The 17,910-nt window shown below is 44.3% G+C and overlaps 1 protein-coding gene across 33 annotated transcripts in view; it reads right to left on the bottom strand.

Moving 5' to 3' along the window:
• Positions 1-17,910, bottom strand: part of PTK2B (protein tyrosine kinase 2 beta) — a 143,582-nt gene that overhangs the window by 31,813 nt on the left and 93,859 nt on the right. For all 33 annotated transcript variants that reach the window (XR_014828416.1, XR_014828417.1, XR_014828415.1 and 30 more), the window contains 3 exons: positions 5,588-5,766; positions 4,976-5,063; positions 3,778-3,857 (listed from right to left, as the gene is read on the bottom strand). Coding sequence is in view for 30 of the 33 variants with exons in the window: in XM_084997737.1 (XP_084853863.1) it covers positions 3,778-3,857; positions 4,976-5,063; positions 5,588-5,766 (347 nt within the window). In the remaining 3 variants the exon portion in view is untranslated. The remainder of the gene's footprint in view (positions 1-3,777; positions 3,858-4,975; positions 5,064-5,587; positions 5,767-17,910) is intronic.

Raw genomic sequence — 17,910 nt, 5'->3', positions numbered from 1 at the left:
CTCGGCTGCTGTCAGGGATGGGACTGCCCCAAATGCCACCACTGAATGAGGCTGCATCTGCCAGGAGCTCCCTCTAGCACATGGCTGGATCTCCCCAGCCCAGGTCGGCCATCCTGGGTGCTAACGGCAGGGCCTATGGGCACGTATAGGCTGCTGATACTCATGTAAGGACAGCAGAAAGTAAAGACCAGCAACAGAAACATTAACTCATTGCCAGCATTTATAAATTGACTAGGAGACAAAATGCCTTTTGAAACAAGTTGAGTGTTCTTTCTCTAAGCTTTACTTATTCTCGGTTACTACTTAACTGCTGTTGGGTTACACATTCATTCTGAGTTTCTAGGTCAGTGTGTTCTGGGGTTCTGCTGGGAGTAGGCAATGGTCCTGGATGTCTCAGGGGAAGGGGAGGGTATGTGGTTTCTCAAACTGGGCAGGTACTAATTTCTGATATGTGGGCCATGAATTTCACCTTTTAAATCATAGGGGGACATTTAGAGAAAATATTTGGCATTTATAAAGCACTTCCAATGAATTGATACAAAATAAATTAGGTGTGATTCCAACTATATGACATTGTTGAAAAGGCAGAGTATGAAGACAATAAAAGATGAGTGGTTTTCAGGGGCTAGGAGGAGGGAGAGTTAGGGAGAGGAGGGTTAGAGGGAGGGAGGGTTAAAGGGGGGAGGGTTAAGGTGAGGGAGGGTTGGGGAGGGATGGTTTGAAGGAGGGAGGGCCAGGGGGAGGGAGGGTTAGAGGAGGGAGGGTTGGGGGAAGGGCTGGTTAGAAGGGAGGGAGAGTTGGGGGAAGGAAGGTTAGGAGGAGGGAAGGTTGGGGGGAGGGTTATAGGGGGAAGGGTTGGGGGAACACAGTGGATGTTTAGGGCAGTGAAACTATTCTTTATGATACTGTAATGGTGGATACAGGTCATTTTGCACTTGTCAAAACTCACAGAATGTACAACACCAAGTGTGAACCCCAAGGAAAACTATGGGCCTTGACCAGTATTTAGGTATAAATGCCAGTTCATCAATTGTAACAAATGTGCCTCGCTGGTGGGGGATGTTGGGTGGGCTTCATGGGCCAGTGGCCAGTCTTGGTACCCTCCACTCAATTTTAGGCTATCAACCTAAAACTGTTCTAAAAAACAAAGTCATTAAAGTAAATTAACACATGATAAAACAAAGGTGAATAGAAAAAACCTAATTCGTACAAGTAATGAATAAGTAGTGACTACTTCTGGCTCTATCACTGTTCCAACCCCTTTAATGACATCAACTCTTTTATTCCTCAGAACAATCCTGTGGAGTTTCTCCCATTATCAGCATTCCCTTTTACAGAGGAAAGAACTGAGGCACAGAGAGATGAAGTGACTTGCCCAGTAAAAGGAAGACCCAGGGTGCAAATCAGGCAGCCCAGTTTCAGACTCTTTGCTCGTCATCATTTTGCCCCATTTCTCCTTGATATGAATTGAGTCCATTATGGATTCATCTTGGTAATCTCACATCTTGTGCATATACTGTAGTTTTTTTTTTTTTTTTGGCCACATACATGACATGTGGAAGTTCCCAGGCCAGGGGTCAAACTTGCGCCACAGCTGCAGCGGTGTCGGATCCTTAACCCACTGAGCCACAAAGGAACTTCTAAATGTACTTTTTTTTTTTTCCTGTCTGTTGTTTTTTTAGGGCTGCACCCGCAGCATATGGAGGTTCCCAGGCTAGGGGTCTAATCAGAGCTACACCTGCCAGCCTACATCACAGCCACAGCAATACCAGATCCAAGCCATGTCTGTGACCTACACCACAGCTCACAGCAACGCTGGATCCTTACCCACTGAGCGAGGCCAGGGGTCAAACCCACAACCTCATGGTTTCTGCTGCGCCATGATGGGAAATCTGAAAATGTACTTCTTTTCAAGTCAGGAAAGAATCCTTTTTTTTTTTTTTTTTTTTGTCCTGGAAAAACCATATATCTCTGACATAATTAACAGTGTTACTAGGACAGGTTACTTTTTCCCATGATCTAAAACTTTTCAGGAAAAAAAAAAAGGCAGCTTTAGAAAATCTGCATTATGGCCTGATTTTCAGAAATGTTATCTGTCTTTCTTGGTGAGAAATAGTCATAACTTGACTTGAAAATTGTCCATGATAATGGATAGCTTTATAGCCAACTTTTAAAATTCTGGGCTTGAAAATCTATTAAGTTTACAAAATAGGTATTTTCTACATCCTTTCCCTAATATCATGTAATTTGTATCTCAAAGATCAACCTCTGAGAATAGAAACATTTATTTGACTCTGTTCCTCGGACTTGGGAGGTGTGAAACAATATATACTTATCATAAAATAAGCACAGCTTTTGGAATAATCCTGAGTTGATAAGCCAGCAGACACCAAGAGATGCTGCTTATAAGACTATAAATGGAGCTATGTTGGATGGTTCACTGTGTCCTCCAGCGCATTTAGCCCAATTCCTGGTGCTAAATAACACTAGTCATTATTATTATGACCAATACTAGTCTGGGGATGATTCAAGGAAAGAAGAACATGAAATTAGAATGCTAATGGGTCTTCTCTATGCTGCTATTTTACTACTAAGTGATGCTATTTTGACCTTGACTTCAATGATCAAAGCCTCCAACTGCCACTGGAGTCCTGGGTGTAAGACTCAACAGACAAAAAAGGTAAAGGTGGGTTTTTTTTCAGCTAATTTCAGAGGAGAAGCTGAGCAGTTCAGGTTATAGGAGTGGTGGGCTTGGAAGGCATAAAGGGCACAGGTAATAAGTTCAACCTTATGGGCAGCCCCTGATCCAGCAGCAAGGAACACCTGGGACCACTGGCCAATTGTGGCAAGGTGGTCTGTCTTCCAACTGATGTCAGGGGCTGCAGACTTCCTCTGCACAGAGGACCCTGGTGTCCCCGGGCTGGTTGAAACAATCACAAGTGGAAAGGCAAGGAGGAGCCCTCCAAGGCTATCCTTGACCTAGTCTCTTCCTGTGCTCCAAATGCTTCCAACAGCCAAGAATAAGGTTTATTTCTTAGACTGTCATTCAAAGTCTTCCACCATCAACCCCAGTTTACCCCCTGTGAGCTCATTCCCCACTGTCTTCCGGTCTGCTCTCTTCCTTCCACTGATCCCTGAGCCCAGAAGTCACCCTCCCCACCCCCTAATTCCCCTATGATCTACTGATGGAGATCTTTCTCTAGCTCCCTGGAGCAGTTCACATCCCTTCTTCCTGATGCCCTCAGGCAAGATTACTGACACCCATGTGTATGTCTGCGGTACATATTTCATTCTGCCTTGTGTTATGATCATGCTCGTCACCTCCCAGACACCCTAAGGTGATGGGCATCTCTGGATGATGTACTAACTTCATACAGATCTATGAGCACTGGAGCTGGGGATACAGCAGTGAACAACACGGATGGAAACGCTAACATTCAAATGTGTCCCAGGAACTTGCCTAGTGTTCAAAAATATTTACTGGATCACGTGAATGGCAGGTCAATGGAAGAAGCGGGCAGCCTGGAGGCAAGAGCAGTGGCAGCCACAGGAAAATGGGGGATGCCAACTGGGGCTGAGGGGAGCTGACTTCTCTCCCAAGGACCAGACAGTGAACACCTTGGGGCCTTCCCCTCCACTGGCCACCACTTGTCCCCTTCCAGCTCTCACATACCCACTCTTGCTTCCCACCCTGGAGGAAAGCCCAAGCTGGCCAAGAGCCCAGAACAGGAGGGGAGGTGTAGGCATCCTTCCTGGAGAGGGCTCGGGGCCACATACCTGAGCTCCAGACAGCCCAGCTGCAGGGCCATACCCTCGCTGACCTTGCTGGCATAGCGTTGCATGTAGTCATTCCGGAGCTGGTGGGGTGAAAGGCCAAGGTTTAGACTGCTGCCCTCGTTCCCTCATTTCCCTGAGATGAACAGAGACCTCAGGAGATGGTGGGGGCTGTCTCCCACCCCACTATGTACAAACTTGGAGCAGGAGATGAAGAGCAGGAGCGGGAAGGCTCACTCTAGAGTCCGGGGCAGTAGTGCACATGATCCCACAGGCTGAGGCCTTTGAGTTTTGGAAGCATTTTCACAGCTCATTCTTTTCATGGCTCTACAAGGCAGGAAGTTCAGATTCCCCTCCCTCTACTCCTCATTTTGGAGATAAGGAAACTTGGAATTGGTGGAGGAGTCAGTAATTAATCCAAAGGCTTGTTGGTAAGCAGTGACAGATGCCATCCACTGGCTTGCTCTCCAGCAAACCAGGAGGGAGATACAGGAGGAGGCTAAGGCTAGAACAGAAAAGAAGGATGGCAGCTCCCATGTACTTGGCGCTCACTCCCTGCCAGGTCATGTGCTGGGCACTTGATATGATTATACCCAGTGGTGTGGTGAGTAGCTCCAAACAGCTGATGGAAGTGTTATTAAGTTTTCCAAAATTTTGTGAGTCGGTTGGTATATTGATAGTTTGCCATGATGGGAGTATTTACACCATGGAAATTAGCAAGTGCTACAAGTCAGAGAGCTGGTTACCAAGGCATGGCTAATGCAATCATTTGGTCCACATGTCAACCCTATAAATTAGATATTCTTATTATCATCCCCACTTTATAGAAGGGGAAACAACCTCTTGTAGGTAAATTATGTCCCAAGGGATACTGGGTTAGGAAGTGGCAGAGCTGGGCTAGAAACCAAGCGTGGCAGACTCCTGTCTCCTCTTTGGACCTGCTCTGCCTGCTTCACCAGCCAGGCCTCTTGAGCAGTAAAGAGCCACTAGGAAAGTCCTAGAGGAACTGCGCCTATGGGGTGGGGTTAGTCAGCCCTTAGCTGTGGGGGAAGCAGGGCTGGACAGCTGACCTGGGACCAGGGAATGTTCCCAGGAGAAGTTTCCTGAAATGGGACTTCCAAAATCTAAGCTTTGTCTTTTCATTTCCCCAGGAGAGGATGGTCATATGACCCTGAAGACTGGACGATAAAATACTTTTTACCTGTTGGTAGAAATACAGCAATGTGGTTCTGTCTTCTTTCAGACTCTCCATGAAGTCCTCTGGCAGGTAGCGGATTTGAAGGTCATACCTGGGAGAGGAAATTCAGACTCTGATTGACACAGGGAAGCTGGCCATCAGCTGCAGTGGAGCTCTTGGCCAGCCATTCAGGACTTGCTCCTTCTTTTCTTCCTCCAAGGTTGGGTGGAGGACCGCAGAGGACAGAGGGGTGGGTGGTCAACATTCGGTGGTCAGTGCTAGTCCTGACTCCCCACCTCCTCCCCCTGAAGGCAGCTGGTCTCCTTAGGTTCACAGGGCAGCCCTTGCCTGGCTCTCCCTCCTCCATACATTTCTGTTCCTCCTCTTCCACAGCCCCAACAGCATCCTGTCTAGGGATATGCCAAGATATCCATCTTGGAACAAGGATGTGCTGTGAGCTCATGTTAGGTCCTGGCAAATACAGGCACTGGACGCTGCAGAAGGACCCACTTAAAATGCCACTCAGATTTTCTAGAATATTCTGAGGTTGGGAAGGGCTCTATGGAAGGACTCCTCAGGACCTCCCCACTCCTCACTTACCCCCCCCAATTGGAAAGCCCAGGGCTCCTCTCCTACCTCCACTCAGCTTCCACGTGTAGACACTCGTACTTGTCCTGCACCTCACCCACTGTCATCTGTGGGTGCAGCCAGTGGATCTCATCTGACTTCATGTGCTTCAGCCTCAGCCCATAGCACTCAGCTAGCTGGATGTTGGGCCCGATCCGCCCGCTCAGCAGGATGGAGGCGATGACCTCCTACAAATGAGAAGGGAAGGCCGTGGCTCAGAGGTATCCCCTTCCAGGCTCCCACTGACCTCATGCAGCCTCCGGAAGTGGGATTCTCTAGGGTGAGATTTCGTCTTAATGTTTTATTCATCTCTGATTCTCTAGCACTTAGTGCAAGGAGGGGTATGCAGTGGGCTCTATGTGATGAATGAACAAGTTAGCAAAGTGAGGTGGAGATGGAGGGACTGACAGGAGAGAGAAGAAGCAAAGGAGAAATACAGCGAGGCAAAGAGCCTGGATTCTGTGCTTCTGCATTTCATTATGAAAAAACTGATCAAAAACTACTGAGCATCCACCATGTAAGAAGCACCCTCTCAGTGTTCTCCAATTCAGCCAGCATTACTAAGGGTCTGGACTAGGCACTCCTGGGCACTTTGCCTACATTATTCCACTGAATCTGTGCAACACAGGGGAGCAGGTGTTACATCCCTATTTGGCTGAAATGGAAAGTGATGAAGATCACACGGCTCATAGAATTAAACTGGGATTTTGAACCCTAGCCTCTGGACTCCCAGGACTTATATTAGACTGAACTGCTCAGTGGGAGGGTGGGCTGGGCATGACAGGAGGGCAGGACGTGCGTTAAAGATTAAGTGGCATAATTCCCACACAAGAAGTATGGCCACCGTAATAGAGTGTTGATAAGAAATTAGGTGCCCTCCTTGTTCCTGCTTTCTTGACCTGCCCACAGGCCTGATGCCATAACTTCCTGGCCTAGAGCCAGAGCTGGATTAAGAGAATCCAAGGGCAGCTATCGGAAGCCCATCTGTAATGCCTTGACTAGTTCTGAAATTATATTGGTTCCACTTTAACTCCACTTTTTCTCATGTGGTTACACACGTAACTGGAGAATCTACCACTCCTGATGGAGTAGAGAGGACCCTCGAAGGCAAATTAAAAACCTCACAGGCACCGATCAATCTCTGTCAAGTATCTTTGCAATGCATGCCACCCAGCCTACACACAGCCAGCCCAAAGGCTGAACGATGCCTGGGAGGTTGCTGTCTGATGAGGAAGAAGAGTGGCCCTGAATTATTTAGATACTATGTTTTTGTAACTTGCCTCCCAAGGAGATGTCTAGTTTAGTAAATCAAATGTAATCAATTCTTTAACTGGAACAAAAAGAAGGGGAAGCCGTTTTTCTTAGAAGAAAGTCAGTTTCTTCTTATTTTCACTAACGAAATATCAAACTAATATTTAAATAGTGCTGCTTTGAAGGAACACCAACTAATTCTTCTGCCTGGGCACCCACATGTCTTAGTCCAGCTCTGCCTCCTGCCAGCCCTCTTCAACCTCATGGAGTTATGAAACTAAAAGACCCTAAGCTTGAAAATTTCCCTCCCCATTAGGAAAGCAAATGCCCATCAGAGCAGTCAATGGTTGCTCTGTGATGTACATGGGGAAAACGAGGTAAATCAGCACAGGAATCAGAACTTCAGTCCTGGGATGAGGAAGAAGGCTGTGATAGTGCCTAGAGTGAAACAGTACCTAGAGTGAAAGGTCCACAGACAGGAGGAAGAGTTCAGGGTTCTGAAGTTGACTGTTAGATCATTATTAGCACTCATTTCTCTTACTATTGGCCCTCTATCCTCCTTTGTTCCCTTGGTCATCTTGTCATATTATCCAGAACCCCCATATCAGTCCCACCTTACTTCCAACCTGGAGTCCCAGGCTCTGGTGTTTTTAAATTTAGAGACTTCCCTGCCCAAGTTGAAACTTATGTGACTAAAATAAGTCTGATTTCCCCAGGACTGGGACCCCTGTGATTACTGAAAATTTCAAATATATATGAAGAAAATAGAAGTCCAAAGAGTAGTATAATAAACCCCCATGTATACATCACCCAGCTTCAACAATTACCAACATCCTGCCATTCTTGCTTCTTCCATAACTCTGTCTACTCCTCAATCATCACTCAACTATTGTCGATTTTTATAGTTCTTCTTTTACAGTGAAATTTTTATTAATTTAAACACACAAATTTTAGCTATACAATTTGACACAGAAATATACCTGTGCAACCCACATACCAGTTAAGATATTTCCAGATCCCCAGAAAATTCCCTCATATCCATTTTCGGTTAAACTTCATGGCACATTCCCACTTAGGCAACGATTTTCTCTTCCCATTTTTACTTAGTTTTGCCAATTGTAGAACTTCATATAAATGGAATCATTTACTATATTGTATTCATTTCCCTGTTGCTAAATACCTAGGCTATTTCTCATTTTTGCCTATTGTAAATAAAATTACTATGAACGTTAATATACAAGTCTTTTTGTGTATGTATGTTGTCATTTCCTTTAGACAATACCTAGGAGAAGAATGACTGGGTCAAAGGTAGATGAATGTTTAACTTTATAAGAAACTACTAGGATTACTCCATTTTCTATTTCCACATCCTCACCAACATTTGGTTTTAAGTCTTTTTTGTGGAGTTCTCACTGTGGTGCAGTGGGTTAAGAATCTGAGTTCAGTGTCTCGGGTTGCTGTGGAGGTACAGGTTTGATCCCCAGTGAAGTGGGTTAAAGGATACGACATTGCCGCAGTTGTGGCTTGGATTCAATCCCTGCCCCTGGGAACTTCATTATGCTGTGGGTGTGGCCATAAAATTTTTTTTTAAATAAATTTTTTAAAAAGTCTTTTTGTTTTGTTTTGTTTTTTGGTTACAACCACGGCATGCATAAGTTCCAGTGACTGAACCCATACCACAGCAGTGACCCAAGCCACTGTGATGACAATGCCAGTCCCTTAACCCACCAAGCCACATGGGAACTCTTTTTAATATTAGTCATTTTAGTGGGTAAGCAAAATATTGTGTTTTTAATTTGCGTTTCCTTGATGACTAACAATATTGAGCACTTTATCATCTTATTGGCTATTAGTATATACTCCTTTGTAAAGTACTTGTTCAAATCTTTGCCTACTTTGTGTGCATATGTGTTTTAACTGAGTTGTAGGAGATTCTGACACATTCTAGATAAAATACACTGCATATGTTTTATGAATATTTTCTCCAGGTCTTCTCTGTGCCTGTTATTTATTTCTTAAATAGCATCTGTAGATAAAGTCTCATTTATCAAAATTTTCTTTTAAAGATAGCATTTTTTACATCCTATCTGAGAAATCTTTACCTGACTCCAAATCACGGAGATATTCTTCCATTTTCTTTTATAGGCTTTATAGTTTTAACTTTTACCTTTAGCTCTGTGATCCATCTTGAATTAACTTTTGTGTATGGTGTGAGGTAGGGGTCAAAATAGCTTTTTTTTCTCATAAGGATCTATGGTTGTCCAGCACTGGTTGTTGACTTCATTTCCCAGTTGAATTGTTTTACTGTCTTTGTCAAAATCAGTTGGCCATATACATTGAGGTCTATTTTTGGATTTTAGTTCTGTTCTGTTGATCTTTGTCTGCACTAGCCAACATCACACTGTCTGCACTACTGTAGCTTTAGAGGAGATCTTGAAGTCAAATAGCCTAAGTCTTTCACTATTTCCTCCCCAAAATTATTGTGCTATTCTGGGTCTATGCATTTGCATATGCATTTTTGAATTAGTTTATCATTTTATATTTAAAATGTCTGCTGAGTTATGATTGAGATCACGTTACACCTATAGCTGAGTGGAAGGGAACTGCATTTAACAGCACTCAGTCTTCTAATCTTTAACATGGTATACATGTCTCCACTTATTTTGCTCATCTTTAATGTTTGTTGGCAATGATTTGTAGTTTTCAGTGTATAGGTTCCACAGGTTTTTTGTTAAATTTATCCCAAAGTAGTTTATATATTTTTATCCTTCTGTAAATTAAAAAACTTTAATTAAATATTCTATCTTGGTGCTTACCCTCTCTGTGACTCTTCTTTTCTAGGACTTCCCTTAATCTTCTGGCTACTCTGCCAGTCCCAGGTTTTATCCTCTGACATCTCAAAGCAGTAAAGCTGTTGCTTCCTGCCCCTTTCCAGCCCCTCCCAGATTGGAAAGTGACATTAGGCAAAAGCCACAAATTTACAAATCTCTTTGTTTTGCAGTTCATCTCTCAGAGCATATTTTCCTTTAGCTTTTACGTTGCTGTGATCTTGCTCCACAGCCTTCAAGAGAGTTTGGTTTTTTGTTTGTTTGTTTAGGTTTTGTCATTGTTTTCTATGAGAAGATTAATCCAGGCAAGCCATTCCACCATTTTTGGAATCTATTTGTTATGTTAATGAACAAATAGGAGAGAGTTGGGGGAGGGGAGTAGAGTGCTCCCTTAAATCACAGACAGCCATAATTCAACAGAATAATAGAAGTACAAGCCCTATAGTGCTCCATCTACCCACCACTGAATAGCTGTTTGCCCTTGGACAACATATTTGGCTCTCTGTATTCAATTTTCTCATCTATAACACAGAGAAAATAGCAGTATCTATTTTGAACAGTCTTATGAGAATTCAATTAGATAAAATTCCTTAGGACAGAACCTGCCTATTGAAAAAAAAAAAAACCTTAGCATTATTGTAACACAGTAATATCTTGTAGATTATGGTGCTTTTGTAAAAACAAAGAAAGATGGGAAGAACAAAATAAAAAACTCTCCTTTCCTCTTCTGCTACCTTTTTATCTCTTTTTCTTTTCCATTCCTTGGAGGTGATGGTTTGTCCAGGGGTCAAAGTAATGAAGACGAGGGATTGGCAGTGGCTGCAGAGCCAGAAGCAGAGCAAAAGAGGAGGTGGGGCCAGGGGTGGAGATGTCTGAATTGGCTAGAAAATTGGTTATATATGGGGGGGATTGAGCAAAGGAATAAATTTAGTAAGGATAGTGGGAAAAAAGATTTCTTAATGTCAAGGAAATTATTTGAAATACGGAGAGAGGACCCTTAGGTGAGGGAGTGGAATTAGAAGCATTGGTGAGAACTCAGGGTTTGGAGGTGGAGGGGGGAGAAAGAGGTAGAGTGGGGGGAGAGAGTGCTTTATTTACTGAGAAAGCCTAGGACCAATGACACTCCTGATGGTCATTTGTGTACCAAGTACCCAGTCTTACTTTCCAAATACCCTTCTCCACTAAACAGGTGCAGGGTTCCTTGGAGAAATGGCTGATTTTAGGGCTAGGGAAGGAAAGTACAAGATAAACCTAGAATATCTTTATACTAGAAAAAAGGAAGTGTTTAGAGAATGCTGGGGACATATATCGAGGAAACAACATCAGCTTAAAGGGGCTGGAATGGGCAAAGTATGGGAGAACCTAAACATTAAAATATATAATGTTAGGAATGGATTTTATCTGCTGAATAAAATAGATTCTAAGACAGATACATAAATGGGGGAGAAGAGGATGTTCTTCTTGTTAACTAGCAAATGTGGAAGAAAGGATGGAAATAGAAAATCACCATTTGGCCAACCAACTCAGTGTTGGTAGGTTCAGGCATGATTCATCAATGGATGATAAAGCTGGAGGGTAGTGGTCTGATGGTGACTAGGATATTGACATGGTCTTCTCGTATCTTTTTTCAGACGCTAATCAAATACAAAGGAGAACCTGGCAGATGCAAATGACCAGGTCATCACAGTTAATATCACTAGCGTTGAAACAAGGTAAACAGACCACGCCTCCCACCTTGATAGTGAGAAGAGCACAGAATCATTTCTGAGATATCCCTGCTAAGAGTTCATGATGGGTCTAATCATGAACCCTGGGTGAGGGGTCTCCTCAGAGACTGACAGAAACTTCCAGATTGGATGAGACTAAAGAGATGTAACAGCTAAATGCAGTGTGTTTCTGGACCAAACAGGAAAAGCAAGACATTGCACAAGCAGTTGGTGAAACTTAAATGGCCTCTGTGGTTTGGATGGTAGTGTTGTTTGTAGCAATGGTGACGTCCTGATTTAGATGGTCGCAGTAGAGTTCTATACAAAAGTGTCCTTGTGCAGGAGAAATAAACACCAGAGTGTTTTCAGTGATGGAGCAGTATTGCTGCAACTTACTTTCAAATAGTTGGGAAAGAGAATAATAATGGTGGGCATATTACGTGTGTGTGTGTTTATGAAGACGTAGAGTGACCACATATGGCGAAGGAGACATTTGAACAATTGAGGAATCTGGGGGAAGGTGATAGGGGAGCTCTTTGGACTGTTCTTTCACCTTCTTTGTATAAGTTTGAAATATTTCAAAATGAAAAGAGAGATTCTGGTGAGGGAGATCCCCAGCCACATGAGAAGTAAAGGTACCATATCAAATGAACAAATTGTCTCTGAGAAGGGCTGGACTGAATACAGCTCTTTGCTCTTTGGTTTGTGAAACTCTCCAGGGCATAACTTGTGCAAAAATTTTTCAGAGTTTCCTTCTAAAAACCAACTGATTTCTCTTGGAGGGATGGTGGGGTCAGGTTGACTCTTGATCTCTGGGGTGGGAATTTATTAGGACACTCTTCATTTCAGAGATTTCCATAGGAAGATTGATTTCAGTTTCAGGTAAGGAGGAATTGGGGGGTTTCTAAACATGAAATGGGAGGCTGCCTGGTACTGAGCAGACTTTGACCAGGAGGACATTCTTCCTGGAGGAAGAAAACTGAAGCTCCTGGGGAGAAGGAGTTTTACTAAATGGCTCCTCCACCCACCATCACCCTTGCTGGTTACAGATGAAAGGATGTTGTATATTAAAGAATTTGGCTGGTCTTTGTCCTTGCTTCAGGGAAGGGAGCCTCTGAACCCTTGGAATTTTCCAAGCGATAGGAGTATCTTTGTTGTTCCTGGTGGGTGCATCGGACCACACTGAGGCTTATACTAACGAAGTGACTCACAGTGGTCCCTAGAGAGTCCCATGATGGGCGCCGGCCTTGCTGGAAAGACCAACTATGTGATTAGAAGTTTGGAACTTTGAGTCACATGATAATCAGCCTGGCCTCCAGGGAGAGAAGGAGGGCTGGAGAGTGAGTCAAATTACATGGCCAATGATCTAATCAATCTAATCACTCAATCAGTTATGCCTACACCATTAAACTCCAGTAAAAACTCTAGACACTGGGGTAAGCTTCCTGGTTGGTGAGTCACATCAGTCTAGCTGGAAGGTGACATGGCCTAAGGATATAGAAACTTCACGTTTGGGACCTTCCTAGAGCTCACTCTGTATTTCTTCATTTGGCTGGCTCTGATTCGTATCCTTTATAATAAAATTCGAATCATCAAGATAGAATATTCTTGAGTTCTGTGAGTTATTACAGCAAATTATTGAACCTAAGGGGGGTAGTGGGAACCCCTACATTTGTGGCCAGTTGGTCAAAAGTGTGGATAGCCTGGGAACCTCAGAGATGGAGACTGAGGTCTGGGGGAGGGTGTTTTGTAGAGAACTGTGCCCTCAAGCTGTAAAGTCTGTGCTAGTTCCACAATTGCACTGGATCAGAACTGCACTGCAGAGTGTGTCTATCCTCCAGCCATACCTAGGGAAAAACAAGGTGGACAACGACAGGTGACAGAGAAAGAACACTAGCTTTGGAGTCACATAAGCCCAGGGTGTGGACCCCTTTCCGACACACACTTTTAGTAGGATGACAAGCTCCCGGAACCATAGCCTCCTTGTTACTATTCTCTGCCTTTGTCATAGGAAGCTGCAGATGGTCCTTCATTCAAACTATCAGCAGATTCTTTCATTCAAATCATCAACAAGTATCTATGACATGCGCACTCTGCAATCATAGCAGGAGCCTCAGTGCACACACAAAGAGCTCTCACCTCAAGGAGCTTCTGTTCAAGGTGTGGGGCTAGAAAGTGGCTTAAGAGGAGGGGCCCCCAGAGTGGGGTGGGAAATCGGTTTAAAAGAAAGGCACTTGAGGTTTGGCATCAACTCACTATGGAGACTTTTTGCATCAGGCCTGCCTCCCCCCTCACCCTTTACTGCCTCTCTCTCACATTCACACAGCTTCTCACGCAAATGGTGGGAACAGCAAAGTCGATGCTCTGCCCACAGCTCAAAAAGTGTCATTAATGAGTCCACATTTCTGTCTCTCTGAATAAGTTGCTTTAAAAATAAGATGTTTACCTACTCACAAAATTGCCATATGTAATATGATAGCAAAGAAAAAAAAAAGCTGTCTTAGTTTTATCAATTGTTATTTAGCTAAGCCCGGGATTCTTTTTTTTTGCTACAAGAAAACCTTTCCTTCCTTCCGCCCACACGAAGGCTCCTGAAAAGCGGGCCCCCACACAGGGTAGGGCTCACAGCTTCTAATGCTTTCTTGCAAACAGTGGGATTGCTAGGGTTTTTCTTCCTGCTTGGCTCACATTGATTTCTTTGCTTTATCAAATAGCGTGAAGACCCCCCCAAACTGCCTTCACCTCTCTCCCTATTCTCTGGCATTTCCTCTTTAGGTCAGAAACAAAGAGACAGGTCCAGATGCCTGTCCCCAGGCCAGGATAAAATTATTTCCAAAGAAAAAACGGTCACCCAAGTAATTAATTGCTCAATCGACATTCTCGATGTTTTTGTTGGAACTGAGTCACATTTTTTTTTTCATCTGAAATCGATTTGTGTATATAGTGTGAGGTATGGTTTGACACTAACCAGATTTCACCAGGATATCTAACATTCAGTGCCTATATGTGTGGGGCTGTTTCTTGCCACTTTTTCTGTTATTTTGATCTAATAGTCCTTGTCCCTCAGTCACATTTTATAACTTCTTTAGTAATCTCTGTGGTCTCATGATTGTCTCATGTTCACCTATTTTTTTTTTTTTTATAAAACACCTAAACTTTTTTTTTTCCTCGCGCTTATTAACATATTTCACGTTAGTGGCTGGGTTTTTAGAAACCACATGACAGCTGCACCCCTGCTCCCTCCATCAGAATTGCCCACACTGTCTGAAGTCACACCCCTTACCGGGAGCCACCTGTGTCCAGTGACTGGTCATATTAGGGGTTTAAAGGCCCTGTCCTTTCATCCCAGTTTGGGACAGTTCTGCTGGGCCATCCCAGCTCCAGCGCTCCCTGGGGCATGGCTGCATCACAGCCTAATTTTCAGCTCTGCCCTGTCCTGCTTTGTTCCTCTCCCAGGTGGGGTTCCCACCCACACTTCCACCCGCAAAGCTCATCTTGGGGTCTGCTTGCTGGGAACCCATCTGAGTCACTGGCCTTCATTTGCTTTCCAGGCTTGATCTCACTCACCCTCCTTACTTGTTGGCTTATGAAAACAAAATGCTCTTCTTTTTTTAAAAAATGAGGGATTTAAAATTTTTAATAACTTAAGACTTAGTTTTATTTATTTATGTATTTGTGTATTTATTTTGGCCATGCCCATGGCGTTTGGAAGTTCCTAGGCCAGGGATCAAACCCACACTACAGCAGTGATAACACTGAGTCCTTAACCACTATCCCACCAAGGAACTCCAAATCTTAGTTTTATAAAGTCCCTGCTTAAGTTCTCTTTAAAAGGATGCCCCTTTGAGATGGAGGGCAAATTTAATTTTTTTTTTTCTGTCTTTTTAGGGTTGCACCAACGCCATATGGAAGTTGAATCGGATCTGTACGCTAGCCTACACCACAGCCAGAGCAACGTGGGATCCAAGCCTACACCACAGCTCATGGCAATGCCGGATCCTTAACCCACTGAGTGAGGCTGGGGATCGAACTCATGTCCTCATGGATACTAGTCAGGTTTGTCAACTGCTGAGCCACAACGGGAACTCCCTGGAGGGCAAATTTAAACAGGTGACTTTTGTCACTGGGTCCTCTCTCTATGATAAGATAAAATCCAAACTCTTTAGCAGGAGGCATAAAACACCCTTTGGAATTTTCCTCCAAGTGTTCCTTCCATCTCATCGCCCGCTCTCGCCCGTGATGTGCTCTGAGCGCCTGCTGACCAGGATTACTCTCTTTCGTCTCCAAGCCCAGCATGCTCGTCCCACCTGGAGGATGCCTGGTGCCCCTCCCCTCCTGTCCTCTCACCCAGTGACCTGCCAGTTAGCCTAGAAGGCCCATCAGTATGCCGAGGTCCCCTCCCTGACCTGCCTTGATGAGGTTTGTTTCTGCCCCTGGCTTCCCAAAGGTGTCTGCACATAACATCTTATAAGATGCTATTAAGGGTTGAATTTTGTCTCCCCACAAGGTATGTTGAAATCCTAACTGCCAGTACCTTAGAATATGACCTTATTTGGAAATAGAGTCTTTATAGGATAATCAAATTAAAATGAGGTAATTAGGGTGGGCCCTAATCCAATAGGACTAGTGTCTTTTTTTTGTTTGTTTTTTTTGGCCATGCCTGCAGCATGTGGAAGTTCCCAGGCCAGGGACTGAACTCACACCACAGCAGTGACAAGACGCCGAGTCCTTAACCGCTAGGCCGCCAGGGAATTATAGCATGATTGGTGCCTTTATAAAAAAGGGGACTTAGGACATGAAGGAAGACGTGCCCTCAGTGAGAACGCCATGTGAACATGGAGGATTTGAGCGCTATGTCTTTGAGCCAAGGAACAGTAGCAACTGGGAAGACACAAGCAAAAACTGCTCTCCTACAAGTTTCAGAGGGAGCATGGCCCTTGGTCTTGGACTTCTAGCTACGAGACTGTGACACAATGAGTTTCTATTGTTCTGAGTCACCCTGTTTGTGGCAGTTTGTTATAGCAGTCCTAAGAAATAAGTCCAGACGTTTACCAATTAGAACTAAGACAACTGTTTTTTTTTTTTTTTTTCTTTTTTGGGTCACACCTGTGGCATACAGAAGTTCCCAGGCTAGGGGTCGAATTGGAGCTGCAGCTGCCAGCCTATGCCACAGCCACACAACCATGGCAACACCGGATCTGAGCCACATCTGTGACCTATGCCACAGCTCATGGCAATGCCGAATCCTTAACCCACTGAGTGAGGCCAGGGATTGAAGCCACATCCTCATAGCGACGATGTTGGGTCCTTGACTCCCTGATCCATAACGGGAACTCCCTGAAACAATTGTTGATGTTTGTCTTTTTAACTTTTCAAATGCAAGGTCAGAAGCCAAACCTTGCATACAATATTATCCTCCACAAGCCCTGTGCTTGGCACAGAGTAGATCCTCAAATACTTGAGGAACAAATGAATGAGTATATGAATAGGAGCCAGTTTTCTGGATAACCAGTTGGGGTTACAAAGGCAGTGGCCTATATTCAAAAATGTTCAAGAAACCAGGAGTGTGGTGATTAATGACACAACCAAGGCTTTAGAGTCTTCTGGATCTAGCCAAGACTGTGAGGTGGTGGCCAGGTCACCTAACCTCCATTTCTTCATCTGTAAAATGGGGAGAATGCCTCTCCCATTACAGGAATTTTGGGTGGGATTAGATAAGATAGCATGTGGTATAAATAAAAGGAGCAGATATAAAATTATAAACATGTGACACTCTCCCCCCCCAAGGAGTGTTCCATGTACCACTCAACTCTTGAGCTTTTGTAATATGAACTTGGTAATGGGGGCGTGTGAAGCTGACAGGCCCCAACCCAGTTGAATTTGACTTACACTGGGAGAAGCAAAGTGTCTGAGGGAAAAAAAAAAAAAAAAAAAAAGAATAGATTTTGCAATAAACAATAGAGGCGTGAAAGATAAAGGCCTTCATGAGCTGCATTTTTTTTTTTTTCCTTCTTTTTAGGGCCTCACCAGCAGCATATGGAGGTTCCAAGCTAGGGGTCGAATCAGAGCTGTAGCCACCGGCCTACATCACAGCCACAGCAACACGGGATCCGAGCTGTGTCTTCAACCTACACCACAGCTTACGGCAACTCCAGATCCTTAACCCACTGAGTGAGGCCAGGGATCGAACCTGGGTCCTCATGGATCCTAGTCAGATTCTTTCCCACTGCACCACGACAGGAATTCCCGTGAGCTGGATTTTAGGAATTTTTTTTTTTTTTTTTTTTTTTTTGTCTTTTTGCTATTGCTTGGGCCGCTCCCGCGGCATATGGAGGTTCCCAGGCTAGGGGTTGAATCAGAGCTGTAGCCTCTGGCCAACGCCAGAGCCACAGCAACAGGGGATCTGAGCCGCATCTGCAACCTACACCACAGCTCACGGCAACGCCGGATCGTCAACCCACTGAGCAAGGGCAGGGACCGAACCCGCAACCTCATGGTTCCTAGTCGGATTCGTTAACCACTGTGCCACGAAGGGAACTCCCCGATT

The sequence above is a fragment of the Sus scrofa genome, chromosome 14 (genome assembly GCF_054392235.1).
Source record: "Sus scrofa isolate SSC_HxYL_T2T_F1_AM1 chromosome 14, Sscrofa_HxYL_maternal_Yorkshire_Landrace_v2.0, whole genome shotgun sequence".
NCBI lineage: Eukaryota > Metazoa > Chordata > Mammalia > Artiodactyla > Suidae > Sus > Sus scrofa.
The sequence above is the reverse complement of the archived record's forward strand: the minus strand, read 5'-3'. Positions and strand labels throughout refer to the sequence as shown.